This window comes from Dufourea novaeangliae, unplaced genomic scaffold (assembly GCF_001272555.1).
Source record: "Dufourea novaeangliae isolate 0120121106 unplaced genomic scaffold, ASM127255v1 scaffold235, whole genome shotgun sequence".
In the NCBI taxonomy this organism is placed as follows: Eukaryota; Metazoa; Arthropoda; class Insecta; order Hymenoptera; family Halictidae; genus Dufourea; species Dufourea novaeangliae.
The window spans coordinates 610113-634372 of NW_015374123.1; the positions used below are offsets into that span (position 1 = coordinate 610113).

Genomic DNA, 24260 nt, shown 5'->3' on the forward strand with positions numbered 1-24260 from the left:
TTGGAGTCCCTTTCGTGGAAGAGATGTTTCTCGTTTCGCTCTGTGATTTTGACTGACTTTTTTCAAGTGTCTGAAAGTTTACGCCTGTGTTTTCGGTGGGCGGTTACACGTAAGGGTGGAGGTGGTTGATAAATATGACTTCTGATTGGTTGTCTTAAAGGTGGAGGAACGCCTTTGGTTTTTCCGGGGAGGCATGGTAGAGAAAACCTCTCCTTCAGGGTGATGAGTATACGTGAAGTTAATTAAAATGGTTGGTCAAAATTCGACGTGACCGTGCTGACTTTCTTAGCCTGTTCGAAGGGTACGGTTTTATGATCTTGTTGTTTGGCACGTCGGTCAGGCCGTGCGGATGAAATCAGCTGCCGGCCAAATGTTGGGGTTTAGTTTATTGCGTCACAAAGGTGTAAAGAAGATTAAAAAAGTATCGAAAGTTTAGAGTAAAGGTAAAGAAATAAACGCGTCGTTACATTGCTGTGAGCAGTAAAACGGAAGAAATGAAATTTGTCAAATGGTAATGGTCGTTGTTGAGTGTAGAAGAATACAAGAATTGAGGAGACTTAATTCTAAAGATAGAGGTGCTACACTAAAGTAAAACGCAGAAAATTCAATTAGAATTAGGTTTTAAAAGATGAATGGAACTGTCCCTTTTAGTGAACATGGGGAAACAGACACCCTGTATATCGTCATACAGGTCGAAGCGCGAAGACAATCTAGTTCATGGGATATATTGAGTTGAATAAAAACTATAAATTACTTGATGGTATATCTAATAATAATGATTGTAAAGAATACAAAGGGGGCAATTAATAAAGAACAGATTTTGTTAATTTGAGAAGGTTGAACTGGTCGATACTCACCCATTTATGGATGTGCGGCTAATGCACCAGGACAAAGCAAATCTTGCCAGAGAATGCCATGCCTGTAATGGTAAAGAGTCTGATCTCTCAGCGGATTTCATTAGGAAGATTTCGGCCGTTTTGTCAGGTTGGTCGTGTTGAGCTCCCGCTCCGAGGGGAATCCATAAACGGACCAAATCCTCTCGTATTTTGGTGGCGTCTACTCTGTACCACTGTAACAAGAAGCAGCGGCATATTAATACTTTTTTGCGGGGAAAATGAATACCCTGACGTTGGTTGAAATTATTCCAGTTTTTCTGGGGTCATGTATGGTTAACCCTACCACAGTTTAGCCTGGGAAAAAGATTCGGGTGGAGAGTCGAATACGGTGCTGTTTGGTCTGAGGGAGACAAGGCGATGCATTTTAAGTACATACATATCGCTGCTTGGTATTGATAGTAGCACAATTAAAAAAATGTAAATCTTAAAGGAGTGGCTTTTTAAAATTTACATTTGTATATTGCTGAGGTCAGGCTGATGGCAACATAAATTCCTTCTGACGCAAAACTGATGGAATTATAAACATGCCGTTTTATATGATGAAAATAGAAATATAATGTAATCCTTCTATTTAATTTTTTTAGTTATGCCACTACCAATGTCAAGCAGTGATATGTACTTATAATAGATCATCTTAATTTGTTAACTGGGTAAGACGAATTAACTCCTCATCAGAAAACACCATCTTAGCGGGTAGGTAGAGTTAATTAGTCATAGAAATTCAAGTCGATACATCATTTGTTTTTTAATCCCACTATGGAACCAATGTATTCGTTGTTACTGTAATTATATTGTAATTCTCAGCAGTTTTATCATACAGGGTGTTAATAAAAATGTGGGACACTTTCACAGGGTACAAAATTGACTTGCAAAATCAAGATGAAAATCAAGAATAACAAAATTGCATTCAAGGCTTCGTGTCCGAGTTATTAATTGTTCAAAATACGGGTGAAGTACACGTAAAATACGTTTGACACGGACGATTATTCTACTTGAGAAGCGTCCTCTTCAATTTTTTCCGCGTTGGTTTTTATTCGTTTAATTTGATTTTATTCATAAATGTAACTAGATAGGTCATCGATCGATCCTGTGTATCACCTGGAAATTGACTGTACAAGTACAAATATTATGGTACTAATATGAATTAATACCATTATTTATTTTTTATTATGCAATAGTAATATTATTTTACTTTTATTCTTCTTAAAAATAAACCATAAATTTTTCTGTTTTATTGTTTTGCAACTCTTTATAAGGGAAGATTTTACCATTCGGGCACAGAGTTAAATAAGATCGAACAAAGGGTCAAAAAGTAGTACCATTTAGTTTTGGGACTTACTGAAATTTATACCAAATTAACATTCGATTTTACATTTGTTTTAGTACCTGATATAAATTTATAAATTGGTAGGAGGCCCTTTCCCTAAGGTGTACCTCGCGGAATATTTACAATTCCTCAGGCAACCGCGACCGCGAACTCAGCGAATCACGCCGCGACTGGGCAGATCCGTTAAAATAATAGCCGCGACGTTACGATTCATTAACAATCCCGCGGTGTCCGGGCAAAAAGCGTTTCTCGCTTCATTATCGGCCGCACGTATCCGCGACATTAACGATATTCGTTGTGCGAGTCGAAGCGGTTTCGGCGCAGCGGAACCGCAAAACAGTCGGAGAAGCAATTACGTTGACCGGTCCAGTGGTCCACCACTGGGGTCCATTGGTCCCGGCTTTGGGTCCACCCGGTACGCACTGCGCCGGTACACGACAGATATCCGATTTCATCGTCAGCTTCCGAGAATGAGAACCAATTACGCGGCCTGGGGCATTAAAGAATCGATCTAATTTGCGCGCGGTGGTGGCTCTTAATGGCGAGAGCCGACCGATGAAATTATACGAAAATGTAATCAACGCGCTTTTTGTCTCGTCTCGCTCCAAGGGCAGGGGCGTAATTAGGAATGCTTTTGCGCCTCGCGACGGGAGACACTTGTTGCTCTTTCCTTCTCCGTTCCCCCTCCCCTTCACCACGCTCGCTCCCCATCCTCCCTTTCGTCGTTTCTTTTCCCTCTCGCCGATTCACCGTTTTCCTCTTTTTTCCTACGTCGCCCTTTTATTCTCCTACCCGCGCGACTCTTTCAGACTCACGAGTCAAGAGAGAGTTCGAATGAAAGTAACAAAAACAAAAAATAAAATGAAAGAAAAGGAACGAAGAGAGAGAGCGATGTAGGAAGGGGCGGGGGGGTCGAGAGATGGAAGGACCCGGCCACAGAAGGTAAGTAATTAACGCCCGTGTTGCCCAGGTGCGCAGCCTTAAGAAGTCGTTTATGGATTGCTCGGCAGCCACACCGTACGCAGCCATCAATTAGATTCTCTAATTAAAACAGTTCCTCCACGGCCCTCGGGAATTAACTCCGGCGAATCTCTGTAATATTCTGTCGACTCTGTCATCGTCGGGGAGCGGCTCTTCGGCCGCGCAATTTCGATTAAATCGCCCCGGAACTGATACAATGTACCACGATTGAAACGCGCGAACGGGCCGCGATAAAAATGTAATTACTGGCAGCTTTTTCTCCTGTTCTCTTGTTCCTTGGCAGTTTTTATTGGCATAACCGTGGGGCTGCGTTCGTGGACTACCGTGAGATGCATTAGACCATTTTGTACGTCTGCGTACTTTGATGTACTTCGGTACTTCGAACTGTAAAATGATCGTTTGATGAAATTCTGCCATTATTATCGTAAAAGATTCATCTAGTTGAAAATAAATTTAAGGAAGAGCAGATTATACAGTGTATTGTTCGATTTCGACTATTCGTTCAAGCCTGACTAAGATGCAAACTTTCTGTACTCTACGTTTCTATGAAGTCTTTTGTATTATTATTAGTGTATCGTTTTTACCGGCTATGCATTCAGTGAAACTAATTGTAAGAAAAATCTGTCTGCAGCATTGTAAGTGGTAACGACCACAGAAAGACACTATGCACTACCCTTCAAGGGGCCCCCATCTAAGCCTGCTGTTTATGTAAAAAAATAATTCAATCAAATTTTCTTTACTGTTTCCCTTTTGAAATAATTAAAAATTGTACTAAATGTAGAAATAAATTGAATGAAAGTTGTTAAAACATAACGAATCGTTGTTCGTTATAAACAAGTGTTTGTTAGGATTAAATGATATTTAATTTTTGTTAGAATAAATTTCAATTTGGAAAACTTATGTATTTAATTAAATATTGCATTACACAAATTTTGTGCCCCCCCCCCCCCCCCCCCCCCACAAGAAATCGTAATCCGAGCCTGGCACTACCTCCAACAAAACATTGTGATACAGTAAAAATTATTCTGTATTTACAGCAACTATTGATATAAAACTAAATTCCCATTTTTTTGCAAATACAGTGTGCGAAGAGGAAACAGTGATTGAGGAATGTGTTCAATTTCTTTTAGATGTTGAAGTAAATTCCTTGCTCACTGTTATTATTATTTGTTTTATTCAGGAAATTAGAAACATTGTAACATTTCGTCAAATTATATACATATTTTTTAACATTCCAGTTAACATAATATTCTTGTATGTTCAACAGACAGATATATACAGGATGGTTCACCTAACATGATCACCTTAATTACTCGTAAATTATTGGCTATATGAAAAAACATTTTAAACAGAAGTTGCATGGTATCAAGAAGAATGTATAATGCAATAATACGTTTTCTACTATGTTACATTTTTTTCAAGATACAACGGTTACCTTCAGTTTTTTTAAAATAAAATGCCCAATATTTCAAATATTACATAAAACAGTATTACTGTAACGTATAGGGTCTAAAGTGAACAGTTTCTGAAATATCCGTAAACTTGTATGACAAGTTGGTAATAATCTTCCGATTAAAATGAGGCGAAACATGACATAATTTTGGACCATATTCCTTTATTATTATTAAGTACATAGTAAATAATATATTACTAAATTATGTCCTCGTTAATACCATACAATTTTTGTTTAAAATATTTTTTCATACAGCCAATAATTTATGAGTAATTAAGGTGGTCACGTCAGGTGAACCAAGCTTGTATATTGATTATTTTGTGAATAGTTCCTCAAAATACGATCGACTGTACTCTTTCCTTCATGTATATACAACATTTTCCATCTTCAATATGTGAGTAATTATTGCAATGGTTGTCTGAATTCATTTGATCAAATACCTTCTGCCAGGGGTATTATAACTACGCACAAAGGTCAGCGCGCGCAGTTAACTGGACGCCATTCGACGTAGTTAAGACGACTGTACTGTATGCGACAGCTGCTGCGTGCGTCAGGAGTACACTGACCCATAGATACAGGGTGTCAGCTAACTTAATCACTTTGAATAATGACTTAACGGCACACTTTATGAAAATTTTGCGGCGTGGAACTTAAATAGTATCAAGGGGCACATTTTGTAAGGTACGTGCTTTTTTTGTGAGTGGAGGCATTTCAGAGATTTCAAGGTCACCTTGATTTTTTTTAACGGAATGACCTATTTTTTGTACTATAGATCGATAGAGTATTAAATTTTGAGTAAAGATGTGTTGACCTTTACTCGTCCTAAACCTCATAGTTACCGAGATATTTACAAAATAATCGCAGTTTTGCAGTTGAGGGGTATCAGTTCGATCACCTATAGCTTCCACATAGTAAATACATATTAAAAATTATTTTGTACGCCAGTACAATCCAAACGCGCTACCGAAAGTTATTTGAAGTTTTATTCGAAGTCTTCGAATAAAAGATAAAGTGGAAAATGAAAAATGCTTGCTGCTTCGCTAATAGCGCGATATCTGAATTCTGACTGCGAGATGTAAATATATTATAAATAAAATCAGTTCAAAAACGAGTGAAAGTTTAACATCACTTTTCGAGAGAATGGTTGAATTCCGACCCATGGTTACTTAAAGACTTTTGATCCTCACGATGAGTAGAATTTCATGCAATAATAATAAAATTTGTCTTTTAAATTCAAAGTCAAAGTCAATTTTGCGGCAACGTGCTTATCTCAATCTCCACCAAACCGAAGACGTAGAATCTGACTATGGTGGCCCCGAGATGTAATTTCTTGACACTCTGTACTTCTACCATCTACCATTGCGTGTCATAACTAGATTGCGGATTTTATGCATTTATAGCTCATAGGGCTCTGTGTAATACAATAAAGGACAAAACTTTCATCGGATCCAATGAGTTTTTTATATTAGTCCGAATCCAATAAGACACTTACGAGGAAAAATAAATTACTACATTTGCGCCTGTCTTTACAAGTTACTTTAGAAAATGTTATTGTGCATAAAAATCCGCAGTCTACATAGTCATAACTCTTTCATGTTGATTCTTTCACAATCAGTTAGAATATTTTTTACATTCAACGAGCTAATTATGTTTAGTCAGACGGTTAAGTTTGTCAGATGGATCCTCTAGCTACTACACGTCACTACAGTGGCCTCCCATTAAGTGACTGTTTAGGACGAAATGTTAATATATTTGTTTTCTTCTATAAATTACACGTTGCTCAAAAGAATTAGGGGATCAACGATGTGGACAGTCCTCTTGCACCCACCAAGCGAAAGAAACAAGGCAAGTACTACAGGTTTGCTAAATTGATATATTTTCCGTGCAATACTAACACTATTACCACCTACTTATACTTGTATAAAAACTTTTTGACTGGAATATACGATCCTCTAATTGTTTTGATCAGTGTAGTAACATTTTGTGGTGCGAATTGGTTTGCTCGTGTATTTCCCGGCGGTTGAAATTATTTTCACGAACTAATATTTTTTGTTACATTATATTAAACTATCCAATTTCTAATTTTATTAGATATAGTATAATTGACCCGAAAATGTTACACAATCAAACAGTTTAATCCTGCGTTGATATTCATGACCAACCGTAGCCATCTTCACATTGCATTGCCGGGAATATTCACGATTAAGGACCGCAAAGGGTTAACAGATATCGGTCGGTCGTTGAGAGGAATCATTAAACTACGCATCTTTATGTAAATTCAGATACTTATAGACTAATTTACATTAAAAAATAAAATTGATATTAATGTTTCCTAAATTTTATATTGCACTATAATTTTCACATTTACGATAAATGCGTAAAATTCGTAATGTAGTAATCATAGTAATCGATAATAGTGATATTGTATACTACAGTAAAGACTCCATAAGAGTTTCAAACCCGGGTCCGCTTCAAAATTTTCACGGTGCACCGCAAATCGTTTCAATACCTCACAAATTTATGGTTTGTCCGAAGCCCGACCCTTGGCAAGAAAAGCAGGGAGGGGCAATAAATTATGCGCTTGGCATGTTCCACGGTCTCCCCTCCCTAGTGGTGGGGGTGAAGTAGAAACTCTCACGAGGAACTTCTTATCCAACTCCCATCGTCTTTACTGTATATCCATGAAAGAATGCATCCTAATGGTGTTGTACATTGGTAGCACATTTCAGCCAGCTCCACTATAGCTAAAGGGCCAGCTACCTTTTCCTAGGGATTTAATAAATATTACAAGAAAATGAAGGGAATTCCAAACCTCTGTTCTTAATGTTACGAGCTCTCGTGGAATTCTGCAAGTAACTGAACTGGCACAGTGACAAAGAATAGAAAGGCTCGAACGAAAAGCATGCTGGTAGGTGGAGAAGAGAGGAATAAAGGGTGCTATACAATTTTAATTATGTCTGCCAGCATGCATCGCTAATTGCAGGTAGCCGGGCATCTTCCCCCGTCATCACACTTTGATTCGACCATTTTTTTTTGCAATTCCTTTTTTCTTAGCGAATTACAAATGGCTACCGACGCGGTCGTACACAGCCGGACAGCATTCCTCTTTGCGTCATTAGTGGCGACGCTCTGTGACTCTGTGCACCGGCGGACTGGAGACGGAATGAATCAGTCAAAGGGGCAGAAGAGAAGAACAGAATCGGATTCGCACACCTTGCGCGTAGCCTGCAGCACGGACCAATCGCCTACCGACTCGGATAACAAGTAGCCAACTCGGGAATCACAGTCATCTAAATCAACGTCTCGCGACGTAACGACAGAAAGCACAATGCCTCGATCCTTAATAGAAGCGGTACCCGATTTTTTTATACTTTTTTTTTCATTCTCCCCCTTGGGACTTTATTTACACAGAATTATTAATGAAACGAGAAGTATAAATCCATTAACAACGCGATTTACTGTATTTTTCATCAATATGTCGTTCACATTTTCTGATATATCTATATAAATTATTAGACTCGAGCTACGAACACGATAGAAGAAACAAGGATTTCTTTTTTTATACGTTGTGTTTTAGTTACAATGCTTGTATATTGATTTAATATTTAATATGCATTTCTATTTTTTAATAAAAGGTGAATAAATTGGGGTGGTTTTGGTCAATTCTTAAGCGCAATGCTGTGTCCATATGAAGTATTTAATGTATTAAATTACAATAAAAATTGAACAAAACTCATATTATTTCACAGAGATAATAGGAAAATACTATTAACAGAAAACAATACGAAAATATATACTCAAACATTTAAAATGACAACCGATTATTACTTACCAAATCGGTTGATATTTATGGAAAGAAAGAGAAGAAACTTTATTAACATTTAAAAAATTTTAAAAATTTAAAAAAAAAAATTTTATTAACATTCGTTTGTTGGCATTATTAATCTGCAACCAAACAAGTCCAAAGATCCGGATTAATAGTAACTATATGATGTTCTTTTTTTATAACAATTTCTTGATGTGTTTGTATAAAAGTTGCAAAATGTGATAGACAGATAGTGTGTCCCACACACTGTCTACCAATTTGTCCACTTTTGTATTACAGATTACAAAAAGACTGCGTTAAATCTTATAAATGCATGATGTCCTGCAACACGATGAGCCTGAGAAATGACCATAATCTTCATACTCACATAGAATGTAATAAATATTGGATAAATATTGTTCGCTGTATTGATTAGTAAGCGTTTGAATGAACGTCAATTAGTTATTTGACAATACACGAGCAAGTACGACGTTTAGTGACATTCCTATTATCAAACACATACAGGGTGTCCTTAAAATCGTCGTACAATCGGCCGGGTGGTGATACTACATTCAAAAATAAGTCGAAGAAAAAACAATAACATTTTTTCATTTAAGAAACTTCGTTTTCGAGATAATCGAATTTGAAAATCTGCTGGATGCGCGTGCAATTGAATAGACGGAATGTCATTTCATTTTTCAAAATTGAAACCTTAAACAAAAAAACTTATTTTATTTTTTTTCAATTGATTTTTTGCTTATAGAATCACCACCTGGCTGGTTGTACCACGATTTTGGGGATATCTTGTATAATACATGGTTTTCGTGAAAGAACTGACTAATTTACAGTTCTCTTGTTGGTACCTATAAAAATTTAGTTGCGTATGTTGGTATTACCGTGATCGGTGATATAACACAAATAATGGACGTATAGAAAATAATCTCACATTAATACAGTGCATATCTATGTATTTATTTTTGCCAATTCTTTATTATTGTGGGATATGAAAGATAGTGTATGGTGTATATTAATCGCGAAGTTAGTTTTCGTTATTCTTCTTGTTGTGCGTTATCAATTATTCATTCCGAGTTGTTACTCTGAGTTGTCGTGTTGTGTTATTATAATCAAATCATGTTCGTGTTATTATATTTAAAGCGTTGTAAAAGTGTTGTTAATTAAATTATATTCACAACAAACTTAACATCTCCTCATTAAATCCCACATTATAAATAGAATTTTTTCAAACAATACACTAGTCAGTCCTTTCATGAAAGCCTTGCATAATGAGAATAAGAAATTTAAAGAAAAGAATTGATAAAAGTGTGATAATTGGCGTTTCTACTGCAAAAGTAGTCTCTCGTCGCAATTCGTGTTTATCCGCTGAACATTGCGTGAGACTCGTGCTTACTTCGGTTCAAATGGTTATGCGCCCCTTCATGGCGGCACACTGCAGTGCGTAGGAGAGCTTGTGAAACGTAAACACTATCGTATAACCGTAGCATTTGTCCAATCCTTGTCGGAAGGTGTACTTTAAAAATACGATATTTCGGACTTCCTTCGTCATTCGAAATCACTCGATTAAATTTTACGAATACATTAAAATAATCCTGAGTATTTTCCACATGATACCTGAAACGTGATAACTTTAAAAAGTTCCAGACTAATGGACAGTAAACATTTTTTTCATCACTTATATTTATTATTAAAAATCATCTGTATTGAGATCTCTTCCCATTTGTATAATAAATTTTCAAAATGCTATTCATCTCTGAGTCGTTTAAATCGCAAATATTTATATTTGGCTTGGTTCTTTTCGTCTTTCTGTAATTTCATTTCGTCAGCGATTTATCTGGTGTAAGATGTCCGAAATCCATTTTCAAAGTAGGAAATTCTACGGACATATTTAAGAATAAACGAGAACAATACAGAAGAACAAATTGATAGCACAAACGTTTTCTAGCAAAAACAAGAAAATACGTGTACAATAATTTTTAATTATGTACAAATACATGCCAATTAGAACGTAACCAAATTTTCGCTCTTGGGATGTTCCCTTGTAAAAAAAATAAAACATTCACTAGTTTCAGAGTTTGAAGAAATTATACAATTTCCAAATGCCAATTTTTATAAAAATGGAATGTAGGGGAACCTGTTGTACTTAGAGCATGATTGAATCATGGTCTTATATCGAATTTTAAATGTTCGTGGATTTTGTTTGCAAAATTGGCAACTACTAGCTTATACCAAATCTACGAGAAGGCCTACAAAAGTTAGTTTGCAATCGTTCGCGTCACAACTCGATGTGTTATGACGATTTAAAGATTTTTTCACACCATAAGTAATTTTTTTTTCGTTAAACTTTTGCAAATAACTTTATTTCTGTTCATAAAGTGACAACCAGTTATTTTAATATAGTTGCGTAACTTATTTAGCCATAGATTGCTGTAGAAAGAAGGGTTTAATCTCTAATCTATAGACTGCGGATTTTATGCATTTATAGCGAATACGATTGTTGAAATCTCAGTGTACAAAAATATTTAATGAACTTTGATGAGGTATTTGTTTTATTTGGAACCTAATAGTATTTTTAATACGGTAAAGGAATTTCTGTTTGATGCCAGTTTTTGTAAAATAGACAATGAAAATCTATATTTGCATAAAGATCCGCAGTCTACTAATCTATAAATGACACGAAGTTGTTTTTGTAATTTTTGTAGAGTGTTGCAGCTTGGGCCTAAAAATCATATTGTACCTTGGACAGATCTTTGTTTTCTTTTCCGGTATTTTATTTCTTTTTTTTCTAAACAGGTTACACAAATTATTAAGGTGCCCCGTAATGAAAACGGAATAAAAAAGTTATAAACACCAGAAAACATAGAAATATTAGATATACCGTAAATACTGATTAAGAAGGTATTAAAATTATTATAAGAATAGAGATTTAAATAACACTAATTCGCATATTATAAGCAGTATTGTAAAGTAAAAAATATATATTCATACATAATTAACGCAAAGAAGTACTAGACCCGAGGTACATAGGAGGTGTTGTACCATGGACATAATTACCGTTTTATCGTTAATCATTTATAATTCAAATAAAATATATTGGAATTATTCTACAAAAATTAAGTTATGCTTCGTATTAATCCGTAAACTATATACAATCTATAAATTGCGACAATTTCATATCGTAGGACCTAATAATAATTACTCGAACACTAAGTACACAGGTGTTAAATTACACTTGGTTCCGCCAGCATTTCTCTTTTCCAAACTTTCTCCCGACCGCCACTGTATATTCGATCGACATTATAATTAGCATTAATATACATCGTCTTTTCAAGCTGCAATCAAATCACACCGAGAGATCGTTTCCCATTGCCCGGCATCCGGAATTCGTAGAATAACATGGAGCTTCGCCAAGAGACCATCCGAATCGCGAGATCTCGGATTTCTCCTCTCCGCTCGGTTCATTTCTTTCTTCTCCCTGTCGGGTTCCTTTTTCTGGAAATCCTCCCGTATTCACGGATCGAGAGGGAAGGGTGGGGGGGGGCGAAGGGGGGACCTCGAAGCACGCGTAAACCTGGTGTAAACTGTGAACAATAAACAACGCCGTCGAGCAGTTTATGCTTTCGGCGGGGAATACTAGGGATGTTTGGCCGCTCGTACGTGGAGCTCCTCGGATTCCTCGAGCGTGTTGGATCGCGAGTCAAACGCATTCCCTTCCTGTGCCATTATGTTATTGCTGCAGGCGGCGGCGGTGGTGGCGGGCGCGAGCCAACGGGCGTTATGTTGGCGCCGTGGGAGAGGATCGACGCCATCTTTCCACGTTTCTGTATCGGCCCACGTGATTCCGGCCGTGAAACGCCGACGAGATTAAATTTGTCGATACGAAGATTACAAATGATGTTAAATTGTTAACACTGGAACTATCGAATCCGTAAGAATGACGAATTTCAAATTTTTTGTTTTACTGTTATTGTAATCGTAAGGGTGCCCTTGTCGAAATTTATGTTGACTTTTAGTTTATTATACAGTTCGTATTGTATTGTATTATTTTATATATTATTGTATATTATACAATTTAATTTAATACATGTACATTGAACGCTGGTAGCTCCGTGTGTCAACGCTTCGTGTAATCGATGTCCGTATCAACATTTTTCGAACGCTCCATTCGCGCAACAGGAGCATGAAAAATTGGTTTATTTCACATTATTAGTAGAACGAGGATTGGGTACATTTACATTATTATGGAGCAATTTATAGAACTATGTAGTGATCATACAGTGACTTATTTCCCTTAGTAAGGGTTTTAATAAGTTGAGAGTGAAACAGAGAGTTTATGAAATGCTAGATAATTAAAAATTGGTATTTTCTTCAAAATTAATAACGATGTGAAGTAATTTCAGATGTTACTAAATTTATTTTGTGTCTAAACCCTTAATTGGATTTCGTCCTTTTTTATTTCGATCATTCGTCTCGCGATACGACTGCATCGATCCAGTTGTTTCTTTTTTTTTTTGGGGGGGGGGGGGGGGGGAACAAATGAGGTTTTGTTTTCGAGAAAAATTACTGAAAATTCACACGCAGACATACTGTCGAATAAGACTCGCTGATCGTGTCCGTTCATTACTTGCCGTTTCTACTTATCGTAAGGCACGAATACGAATGCATGCATATCAAATGTGCTAAAATGTTTTCACTAACAGTAAAACCATAGGATTTACTTAGAATAAAAAGAAATTGCCTCGTTTATTTGCAAAATACAAAACGAGGAAATTGAACGGTGATTGAATAAAGTGTGCACTCATTCACAATGAAAAAATTCTAAAAAGTGTGATAACTTTTATTATGAATTTTTTTCTAGAGAAGATTACAAATGTTTTTACCTAATTTTATTTACAGTTTTTCATAACTTTCACGTTTCAATGAACCGCATTGAAGTATTGTATATTTGATGAACATACAAAAACAATTCTTATACACCTCATATTTTCTTCAGCAATGTCAATTCTTTTATTCAATTTCTTCATCATACAGACAACACTATCTTCCGTTTAATAATTCTTACAGTGATTTTGGTAATTCGTTTAACTGAACACTACTTTTTGCCAGAAACAGAATCCGATCTTGTTTGACATGCCACACCACTTTGTTCCAAGTAAAAAGTAAAAGCAATAAAATTATTAGGCTGTCGCACATGAAATGGCCGTTTTATTATCGGCACTTTTACACGAGAGATATAAAGGATTTTAGCCCAAAATTATATTTGCATTGTGGCAGCACGCGTTGGACCAGATTTACTGTTGAGAAAAAAAAATTACACAGATCTTCTTAGAGGTTTTATATTTTCTTTCAAAAATCATGTTAATCGATCCCTTCTAAAATCTGTTTTTACTTATCGGAATTGATAATACGACAAAAACCCCCGCAATGTATTTTTAACAGTTACCGAATAGCATACAAAAATATGTATTGGTGTCCATGAATGACCTTAGTATCCTAACGGTTAAATAAATAAGCAGCTCCAATCAGCACCTAGGGTAAAAGACCCAATTACTGACATTTTAAGAAATGACACTGACATTAGATAACTTTTGACATAACATAACATTACATCACTGACATTGCATAATTTTTGTATTAACTGACCAAAGACATAAGTTTTTATTTGCATTTATTATTATTTAGTATGTTTAATTGAAGGAAAAATTTGTTGTAACTTTACTTTTGTTTATAAAATTATTAGTTTCAAAAATGTATTTCGAAAGCAATTACTGCCACCCGTAAAACGTGTTCGATCGAATTACTGACATCCCAATTACTACAACTTAACCAAATACTGTCACTTTTTTTAGGTTAGGTTGCATGTGACAGCAGACCGTATTGGTGACATTAATAGCATAAAGCTTTATTTCCGTAAGCAATTACTGAAATTACAGTAATTAAAAAATTATCGAAACGCTTGTACGAATTACTGTCACCCAAATATTAACCTAAAAGACATAACGAATCGTTTAATTCTGATCGTTATTATCTTCCATGATCTTTATATTATCTAAAACATTACATTTTATTATATTCCTAGCTTAAATATTACAATTATAGTCTTTTCTTTAGTACCTTCTTATCCCTTTCGCTAGTAAGGAAATTGTCATTTTTACTCTTCCAATCATCTAAAAATGTTTGATGATTTTACAAAAATCAATGGGAAAAGTAAATTAAGTGCTGCTTTTTCTATCGTATGAATTACAGTTTCAGTTGCATGCAGAATTTGCTTTATGTATAACTTCACGATGTTTATTTGTTATTTTAAGTAATAATGGTCTAGGATGACAGTAATTCGGTAGGTGGCAGTAAATAAGTCTTTTACCCTACCTAAACGGCATTAACACGCTTCTTCAACGGTCGCGACAAGTTTCTGAAATTTCTGTCCGCGGTACATTTTATTTGTCACGGCGCTTTATGACAGCCATTCGTTCATTTGAACTGGAACGAAACATCTCATTAGCGGGGAACCATCGGGAGTTGCAAAGCGCAACTATAAAAAGCGGAGGAGAGGTGCACGGGAGTGGAAGTGTTTCCCCTTTTTAGACGTATTCACGCCGTGAGCAGCCCGGACGGCGACCGTTGATTGGAAAAGCAGCGGCGCACAGAGAGGTGTCTGGTGTAACTAACCGTGAGTTTTCATCGAGATCGACGATCGGCTAACGAAGTCGTGCCACGCCTAGAATATCAGTTCGTTTGCGCGCAAAGATGCCTCGACTTTCGTAAATCCTCGACTACGATTCGCGGGAACAGTGTGTTACGTTTTGGAAAAAACCACTGAATTATTCGATCAACATAAATTCTACGGTTTGCTTAATTTATTAGGGATCACTTTGTGCTGATTTATTGTAGTTTGAAATTCAGTTGATATATGAGGATTTTCCTTCCACACTTTGCGATTCGAGTGATTTTTACCATATCGTCTACAGGGGACCGTTCAAATTCTGCCATTATCTGACAGTGTTATGTAGTATACGCTCTTATTATCATATATCTCCGTTGTTAACCCTTTACATTACATTGGCGCTGCTGTGGGAGTTCCGTAAAAATTCAGTGCTTGTCGCGAACAAATTTGTTTATTCCAATGCAAACTAAACTAATGAAGAAAATAGAAATTTTGTAGATTTTGTAAATCATCATCAGGAAAGAAACACATCCGTTTCAGAACTGACATAACAACGATAGGTCTCTTGTGGTTTCAACTCTTTTATTAATTCACTTGTAACTTGTAAACTACAAAAGATATCGAAAAGAAGTTTAGATAAATTTTATATAGTTTTTAGTTGTACATATATCGGTACGAAAAAATTTTCGAAAAAATAATTTACGCAGAAATCGATTCAATCCTTTTCGACTTCTTTTCCCTGATGCATGGTCGCGATCGATCATGCGTGAAACGCCACGGAAGAGTACTCTCTTGTTACGCGCGTCTCTGGATTTACATCGTGCGCCCGAGGAATGTTTCCACAACGAACCGATAACGATCTGTGCCCCGTCCCGCGGTTTCGTTATCCGATCCGTATAGCCGCGCAAAATAACTTGCAAATTACGATGTGTGCGGCACCGACCGTATCATCTGGCCCGTTTCCAGGATTTTTTCAACGGGATTTCCAAGCGTTTTTCGCGGTCTTATGACAGCCTTCGATTCCCTCGTCGATCGGCAACAAGGGAGGCTCGCGGGGAGACTATCGTCCCTTCGATAATATTTTTCTTGTCCCCATGGTGAACCATAAGTTGTTAATACCGCTCGCAACAGATGTGATATCGCGATACCCAGCGGTCCTTTTAATTTATTTTACCATAAAAAGTAACACCCTTAACGTCTTAGATTCATTTATACAACTAAACGCGTCCGTCACTCACAAGGGAACTTCGATAACCCGAGAATTCCGATTTTTTTGAAATTTTGCTGATTTGTAGGGGACCTCGTTAGAATTATCAGAAAATCTCTTCTTTTTGTTATTTTTTGGTTCTTTACGATGAAAACAGTCCTTCAAGGTTAATGTGTGCTTTCCTATTTTCTTGTATTTCTTAAAAATTATAGTAGATATAAAAGAATTGTTAGTGTCAAAATTTACCGCCTTTTTATGATCTATAAAACTGTGTAATGAGTTTAAATAAATAACCCTGCAAAGTGTAAAAAAAATCGAAGTTCCTTTGTCAGTGGTCATTTTCTTATTAGTAAAGTAGAACGTTGAATATCTAAATGTCGATTATCGGAAATACAGATCATCCTAAATACTGCTTATCGACGACAGAATCAGTCACAAATGTTTTATAAAAGAATTAGATTAAAACATGTTATCTAGATATTAAGCTAATTGTGGGAGAAGATACCATATACATTACTGCTTTTAAGCGTGTTTAAGGTAAATTATGCAACGCTTTAATGGATAATATAATGCATATTGGATTTGAAAATTGCAATTGTGATGATATTCAGGAACGAGTAGATAAGCGGAAAGATGATCAGGGCTATGAAATTACAGATGAAGATGATACTGTTTTTGTTGAAGAAAATAATGATCATAGATGAAGAAATGGCTGAACGATGTATTATCACGTTACATTGTGAAGCTGAAAATACGTTTGGTAAGGCTCGAATATTTATTTCTGTTGTCATACGATCTTCCATGGAATAAGTATCCGTCTTTCAGAACTTTTTCACTCCTAATCGTTTTACGCTTTTTATGAAACTCTGGTTCTCCCGGGCCAATTACAAAAATACCTTTTAGCAGAACGGATTTGTTCCTCTATTAGTTCGGATAATTGACGTTGCACTGTAGAGACATCTTGTAATCTGTTCATCGAATAGAATGAGCTAAACACATAGTGCACCACTCGCGACAGATCCACATATTCGTTGACGAATATTCGCCAATTTTTATGTACACTACCACTCAACATTTTGAGATCATTTATTGGATGAGTAGCTAACTAGGATTTTCTCATGGACAATACAACTATCGACTAAAGTTAAGAACAAAGTCAATGAACCAGGAACTTTGTAATATATTTTCTTTTAACACTTGTGTATGAAAATGTCTGAATAAAATGGAAGGAGCATATATTGTTTACTCCGAAGAAACGTAAAAAGAAAAAGCGAAATCGACATTCATTAATTCGTTAGAAATGCAAGTAACATATATAATTTTCATAAAAAGTGTATCGTTTCATAATTTTTGTCGGTAAGTGTAAATACTTGGAGGTCTTTCTTATTTAAAAGAGGGGGCGTTCAAATATCTCCAAAGTATTAACCATATTAATATCGTTTCAAACAAAGTAGCATGCAACAGAAAACATTAAAGGAACATTTCCTTCGATGTTGAAAAAGTCAGTAGCAATTCGTTAAAAATATTAGCACAGACGAGATATAAGAATAAACCTAACATGCAATGTAATTTTCTGTCCCATGTTTCGGGGGCGTTAGAAGCCCCCGTACTATATCAGTATGACATTCCTTGCTAGTGAAACCGAAGCAATAATTTATGTATGTATTGCTATATGCAATCACGGGTGTGTGTGTCCTGTGCGTTATCACGATGTCGAACGTAGTTCCTGAAATCGGAAACTTTTATGGAGAGGTGCGCTCTAACCAGTGTGATTTTCTTGGGACACCAAGTCCCATAAGATGTTAGGTCTATTCTTATATCTCGTCTGTGATATTAAGTATACCAATAAGTAATCGATTCAATGTTTTTAATGACCTAGTAACAAAGTAAAAATTTACATTTTTCTACCTTTATCTTCTTTCAAAATGGTGTCGAACGTTGAAAAACGAGGAAAAATATCACTGAAACAGCGCACGGTCTTGATTTCCTCAAAAATAAGTATTGAAATCGCATTCAAATATACAGAAAACCGATGCACGTTATTTCCCCAATGAAGGACGAAAAACACGCTGGTAGAATGGGTCGGACATAAAGCAGAAGCAAGCGGTGGCTTTCTGTGGCATCGTGGCTAAGTCACCAGAAGCTAAAGAAGCAGACGCAAGAATGACCGTTGCCGAGTTTAGTATTTTTGCATGATTACGCGACGAAACGCCTAAGCGGTAAAAAGTAATTGACAGAAATGAGGAATGCCCGGGAGCAGAAGCGGCGAACGTAATGAAATCTTTTCATTTCATCGATTCGTCTTCGACGCTTTTTACCCCACGATTTTCAAATCGGTCTTGGACCCTGGGGCTCTCGTCGTGTCGCGCGCGCGCGCGCGCGCAAGAACTTCAGCGACAAAGCGAGTATCGCGTACGTGGCTGAAGAATCCACCCGGGGATCGTGTTGTTCACCGGAACCGGTATTCTGCGTACGAATAAAGACATAAATTAAAGTTTGTACCACAAGAGCGTAAACGCGTTATCTCCACAAAAATGATTACTTTTCGTGAACAGCTTCATATGTTGGAAAGTAGTTTAAAAATCTAATATGCACTTACTTAAGTAGTGGGTCCAATCTCTTACATTAGCGATTGTATCTTGGTAACTGCTCGGCATACTTTCAACCAACTTTTCGGCGTACGAGACAGGTGGAGACATCCATATTTTCCGAATTCGATGCAAGAGAACTTTCAACATTAGATTTCTTCCATGTTTATTCTTCATAATGACCCAAACGTTCCCTATTGGATTTGCATCCGGGGATTGAAAATTACATCACTGTTATCACGATCGATATATTCATGAGCATAGGCCAGCTCAGTTTTCACATACTTTCTTGAAAGCAGAAGTTTCGATATTGTACTATGCCATGCGATGTTTCCTTTCAATCGATGTTTTAATGCCATTATACTGATATTTACATTCTTTTTTGCCAAAAGAGCTTGCCCTTTACACAGCGAAAGATTCGGTTTTTTTTTTAAAGTTGAAGGATCTATTTATCTTCCCTGGTGTAAATTAGAAGACCGTCTGTGTTTTTCAGTGTCCCGAACGAAACTAAGACTCCAAACAAATGCGTATGTTTAGCTTATCACAGTCTGCGCTTCATTGGGTATAAACTTTCGGGGTATGGCGTCCATGCTCTTGTGGTCATAGACATAGAAATATAGACTGCGCATCTCCCTGAAATGGGGGTCTGGGTTAGAAAGAGGTAGGTAGCTTTCGCAGGACTTGGCATCTCCTTTTAAATCGAAGTAGTGGGGGGTAAGGTTCTCGGAATCTTCGTTTTGAATGGTTGACTCAGCTATATTAGAAAGAGATAAGTCCTGCGAAAGTAACCCACCTCTTTCTAAAGTTAGGACGTTGGCCCAGCCTGACGTATAGTCTATATAAGGTGTCCCCAAATACCTTCGACTCCTAGAAATGCGGAGTTCCTGGGATGATTTGAAACAACTTTTTTCTTAGCAAAAATGTTATCCGAGGCTTCGTTAACGAGATATTAAAGAAAAAAAAACAATCGCAGTGCGTAGCCAACGCTACCGCGGGAGCTCGTCCGGCAGATTCGCGCTCTGATCGGTCGGCGATTTTCGTTAATATCTCATTAACAAAGCCTCGAATAACATTTTTGCTAAGGAAAAAGTTATTTCAAATCATCGCAGGAACCCCTCATTTCCGGGAGTCGAAGCTATTTTGGGACATATTATATTTCTATGTCTATGTTTGTGGTACAGACTGTACGACCATTCGAGGGCCGAGCAGATGCGTACGGTTCAGAAATCGGTTTTTTCGACGAAACCGTTGCGCCCGCAAGTCATGAATTAACGAACAGAGATGCTTGGCCGGTCATCCGGATTTGTGGTGGATCAGACTAGACTCTGCCTTCGCGATTTCAACCGAAAAAGTACCGTGAAAAATCCGAGATTTCGTTACCGGGCAATAAACGCAAGGCGTATTAACCGCCGTCTCTTTCCTTAGAAAATTCCGCTTTGCTCGTCCCGCGACCGATACGGGTCTCTCTTTCTCTCTCTATATTTCCTTTCCATTCACATTCGTTGCCCGCGATATAATGGATATCGGGCCTCAATATTATTTACATTGTCATTTGCTCTCAACCATGCGTGTCACGTGCTTGTTGCTCGTCCACTCGGCACTCAAAGCAGCGTGTATTTATCGTAGCGAGAGATTTATCTTGCAGCAAGTTTCAATAGAGATCTAAATTCTAGAAATCGCGAACCGAGGACATCTTTCTCTTTCATTATGTAACAGGCAGATTGAAGTTTTTGACGAGTCGGAGTTTTCGTAAGCCACCAGCCAAACTCCGTTTTCGAAATCATTCTCGTGAAAATTTCAATAAGTCTCGAATGACACTTTCTACCTTTACGTAAAAGCTACGCGTATTAATAGCCGTGAAACTTATCTAAAAATACAATTTCATAAAATGCATATGCCCATTTACGGTTAAACGTATGTACTCGTTTATGTTAAAATATTCTAAAGAATGAGAAGCTTATTTTACGATTTCAATTGATTTGTTCTATTCGAAGAACATCGTAGAAATTGACTTTATGTTTCTAAAGCACGAAATCCCCTGAAAGGAATAGTGTTTTACTTTTAATAACTAATTTTCAGTTTGCACTGGAGTTTGTCTCATCTCTATGTACGCATCTTTTAAAACTACCAATAGAAATTACAACGTTGCAAATGTTTGATTATGTTAAACGTGGTTTAAAAACCTCTACTAGCCTCCCACGAATTGCAGGCCATTTGTTTTATTTTTATTTTTCTTACTAATCTCGTCAAACCAGACAAGAGCGATACCATGAAATACTCGAACCTTGCTATAAAATTTTATCCATTTTCTCCATTAACGCCGATCATCATTGTCCGCTGAAGTTGGCCGCAATTGGAGCGGCGTTCCTTTAAGCCCCCGTCTCAGAGGTACTAAACATTATTATCGTCAGTGTTGCTATTATTATTGCTAGTCCGAATGGGATACGCGTCGTTGCACGGATTTCGCAAGGTTTACGCTCACGCAGACTCGTCGTCGAGTTGTAGAAGCGGGAAGATCGGTTACAACAATGCTGGCTGCCACAGCGTGACGTTAAAATTCCTTAGAAATGGGGACACACGGTGGAGCAAAACCTGAGGGGGGGGGGGGTTCGCTAGAAGAAGATGCGAACGTCTCGGTGGTAGATGTCTTTGTCGTCTAACAGCGTCTCTCTTCCTCTCAGGAGTCTCATCCATCAGTCACTTAATATTTTAAAGCAGCGCCCTCCATGACTGTCTTCCCTCCCTATTCTGTTGTTGTCTCTCTCCCGTTCGAAGACACCGCCACTACACCAGCCTTTTAAAAACCTTAAAACACCACCGGGTCGACGTATTCACGCCACTCCGTCTGAGAGTAAAGTTTCCAGGCTGCTCAGGGATATTAGATGTTGGCAGCCCCAGAAACGTACCGCGCCGTCGACGTGCGATGGTAGTGGGGGAAGGGGAGAAGAAGTAACATCTAGCGTCGATTTCGGTTGCAGGGAGCTAGGGGCGGAGGGGCCCATGAAATCTCGCGGGGACGTCCCTCTTCACGAATTTCAAATTTCTCGTTTCACGCGACCGAATGGGATTCTTCTCTTTTCCTGCGGGCACCTGCTCGAGTACGCGGCTCAGCCAGCCTTCCGAATCGATTTGCTCTCTGTCGTGGCAAAAGGTTCTTGCAAACACCGATAAAAGCTTCTTTCTTCCGCTAGTCAGCCTCGGCCGCGAATGGATTTTACCTCCCCACCACTTACACCCCTGCGCGTCATACTGTATTTGACTTAGGCCCAGTTATGCGATGGAACATTAAGTATTGTTTATGTGTGTCGTGACAGAGAGATCGCAGGATAATGCTTTACTGTGTCGATATCAGATGTGCGGGATGTACTATCTGATTGGTGGTATGATAGACAAGACGGTTATTCCACGTATAGAAATGAATAAAAAAAGTGCATAATAATATTTTCAATTAAATCAATGTCGAATATTAATGACGCTCAGGAGTGTTTGGCTCGCACGTGTCTGTGTATTACTGGTTATCTCTACTTATAATGATGGATATAATTATTGTCTGCGATAAAAAATTCTGTTTATAAAACAAGTAATAAAATTATACAGAAGAATTGAAATTGCTCGTGACTTGATCTAATATTAACAACACTCTGACTGACATATGTCACGCACTACTTAGTTTAGAACTGAAATCCAAACTTTATACTAAAATATTGAATAAAACAAATTTTTACAAGGTCCTGTGCGGTTCAAGCAGGTTAAATGAGTAGCCACAGTGATAGTTTTCAAATAATTGCTTTGACCTTTTAGAATTTTTATATTTGTCTGTTTGGTAATCAACGTCTTAATGGTAGAATCGTTTTAACTCGAGTAACGAGCTCTCCGAAAATCGTTCAAGTTTCACGAGCCCGATATAATCTATCATACCTACACAAATACTTTGTTGTCAAACAATTTGGTGATTTCGTAAAAGTGAAATTGAAAGCCTACAGAGGTTGTAATTATAAATAGGACCAGCCTGCGGTTTACGTATAGAGCCACGTAAGATGAGGGCAGAGCTTGGAACGGCATCGAAGATGTTTCAGGAATATCGAGGACGTAATTGTCCCGTAATTACCGAGCACGGTCTTGACTCTCGAGTAACATCGTTCGAGGAAAGCGGTTTTAGTCAGCGGTTGGCCTTGTGCGGTAATTGTACTAATTATTACTGACCCCTCCCTCCCTAACCGTTTCCTCCCCCGGCATCCTAATTACTCTGGCCCGTGCGGCACTTAGAGGTTCCGAGTTCCAGATTTGAAAGAGCCGATTCTCGGAAAGGAATCGTTCTTTCGGAACGCCATAATTAAATACAATAAAAGTTGACGCCAGTTGTGGTACGTAATCAAAATTTAAAGATAACGTATAGACCAGTTGCATTCAAAGTGGTATTATCTTATCTGTTCCGTGAAACAACTCTACTTTTTCATGTAGCATTCTCGGGTTTGGAAGGAGCTTGCTGATGCACACTGATTGCTTGCAATCATTTCTTTTATGGTTAAAAAATCAATTTACCAAAAAACGGTTTTGTTGTGATAGACCTCTTTAACTGTTTTCGCTATAGATATGTAATACTTTGGGAGACCAAAAAAAAAAAGAAATCTGTGCGATCGTGACGTTTCATTGACGCGCTCTACTATATCTACAGGTCCCGAGACCATTAACGTGATTTCAGGCGGCAATGCAAAGAACGGGTACGCGCGGGTTCAGGCACCGAGATGACGAACGGACGAGGAACGTAACCTAGTTACGCTACACTTGCCTGGCTCTTGTCGTAGGCCTCGAGCTGCTCGTCCGCCCGTTGCTTGTCGTACAGCATTCTGGCAAGGCTCCCGTGGGGTTGATAACTCCTCATGACTCTACTCGTGGGTGCATCCTGCTTGACAGCGGAACAGGTAACCACATTCCTGTCGTTGCAGGTGCACATCGGGATAGGCGCATCCGCACCCGCCATGCCCACGAGGAACACGTTAATGACTGTCAGTCACCGCGCACGCATGTGATGAAACTCCGCACCGTAATCTTGCGGCCAACACTTTGGAATATGAGCAAAAAAAATACGAAATGATGACGCAGTTCACGTAAACACATCTAGCACGTGGCCATGTTGGTAACGGTGGCGACGTCTGGAGGCTGATGCCCGAAGCGCGTTTCCCGCGGGCTGTCACGGTCGACTATGTAGGAATGTCCTGTAACGTTTCGAACTTCTCTTTCTGGGAGGACGTTGATACAAATCGAATTTTTGTATCGATCTTTTTCGTATATAGTCCAATTTAAATGAGTCGCAATCTTTCGCA

General features: G+C 37.8%; 1 protein-coding gene across 1 annotated transcript in view; it reads right to left on the reverse strand.

Moving 5' to 3' along the window:
• Window positions 1–23986, reverse strand: part of LOC107191206 (methyltransferase-like protein 9) — a 66556-nt gene extending 42570 nt beyond the window's left edge. The window contains exons 1-2 of the mRNA XM_015580184.1: window positions 23726–23986; window positions 858–1069 (exon numbers count right to left, since the gene is read on the reverse strand). Of these exons, the coding sequence (XP_015435670.1) occupies window positions 858–1069; window positions 23726–23917 (404 nt within the window). The 5' untranslated portion in view covers window positions 23918–23986. The remainder of the gene's footprint in view (window positions 1–857; window positions 1070–23725) is intronic.
• Window positions 23987–24260: the final 274 nt, after the last annotated feature.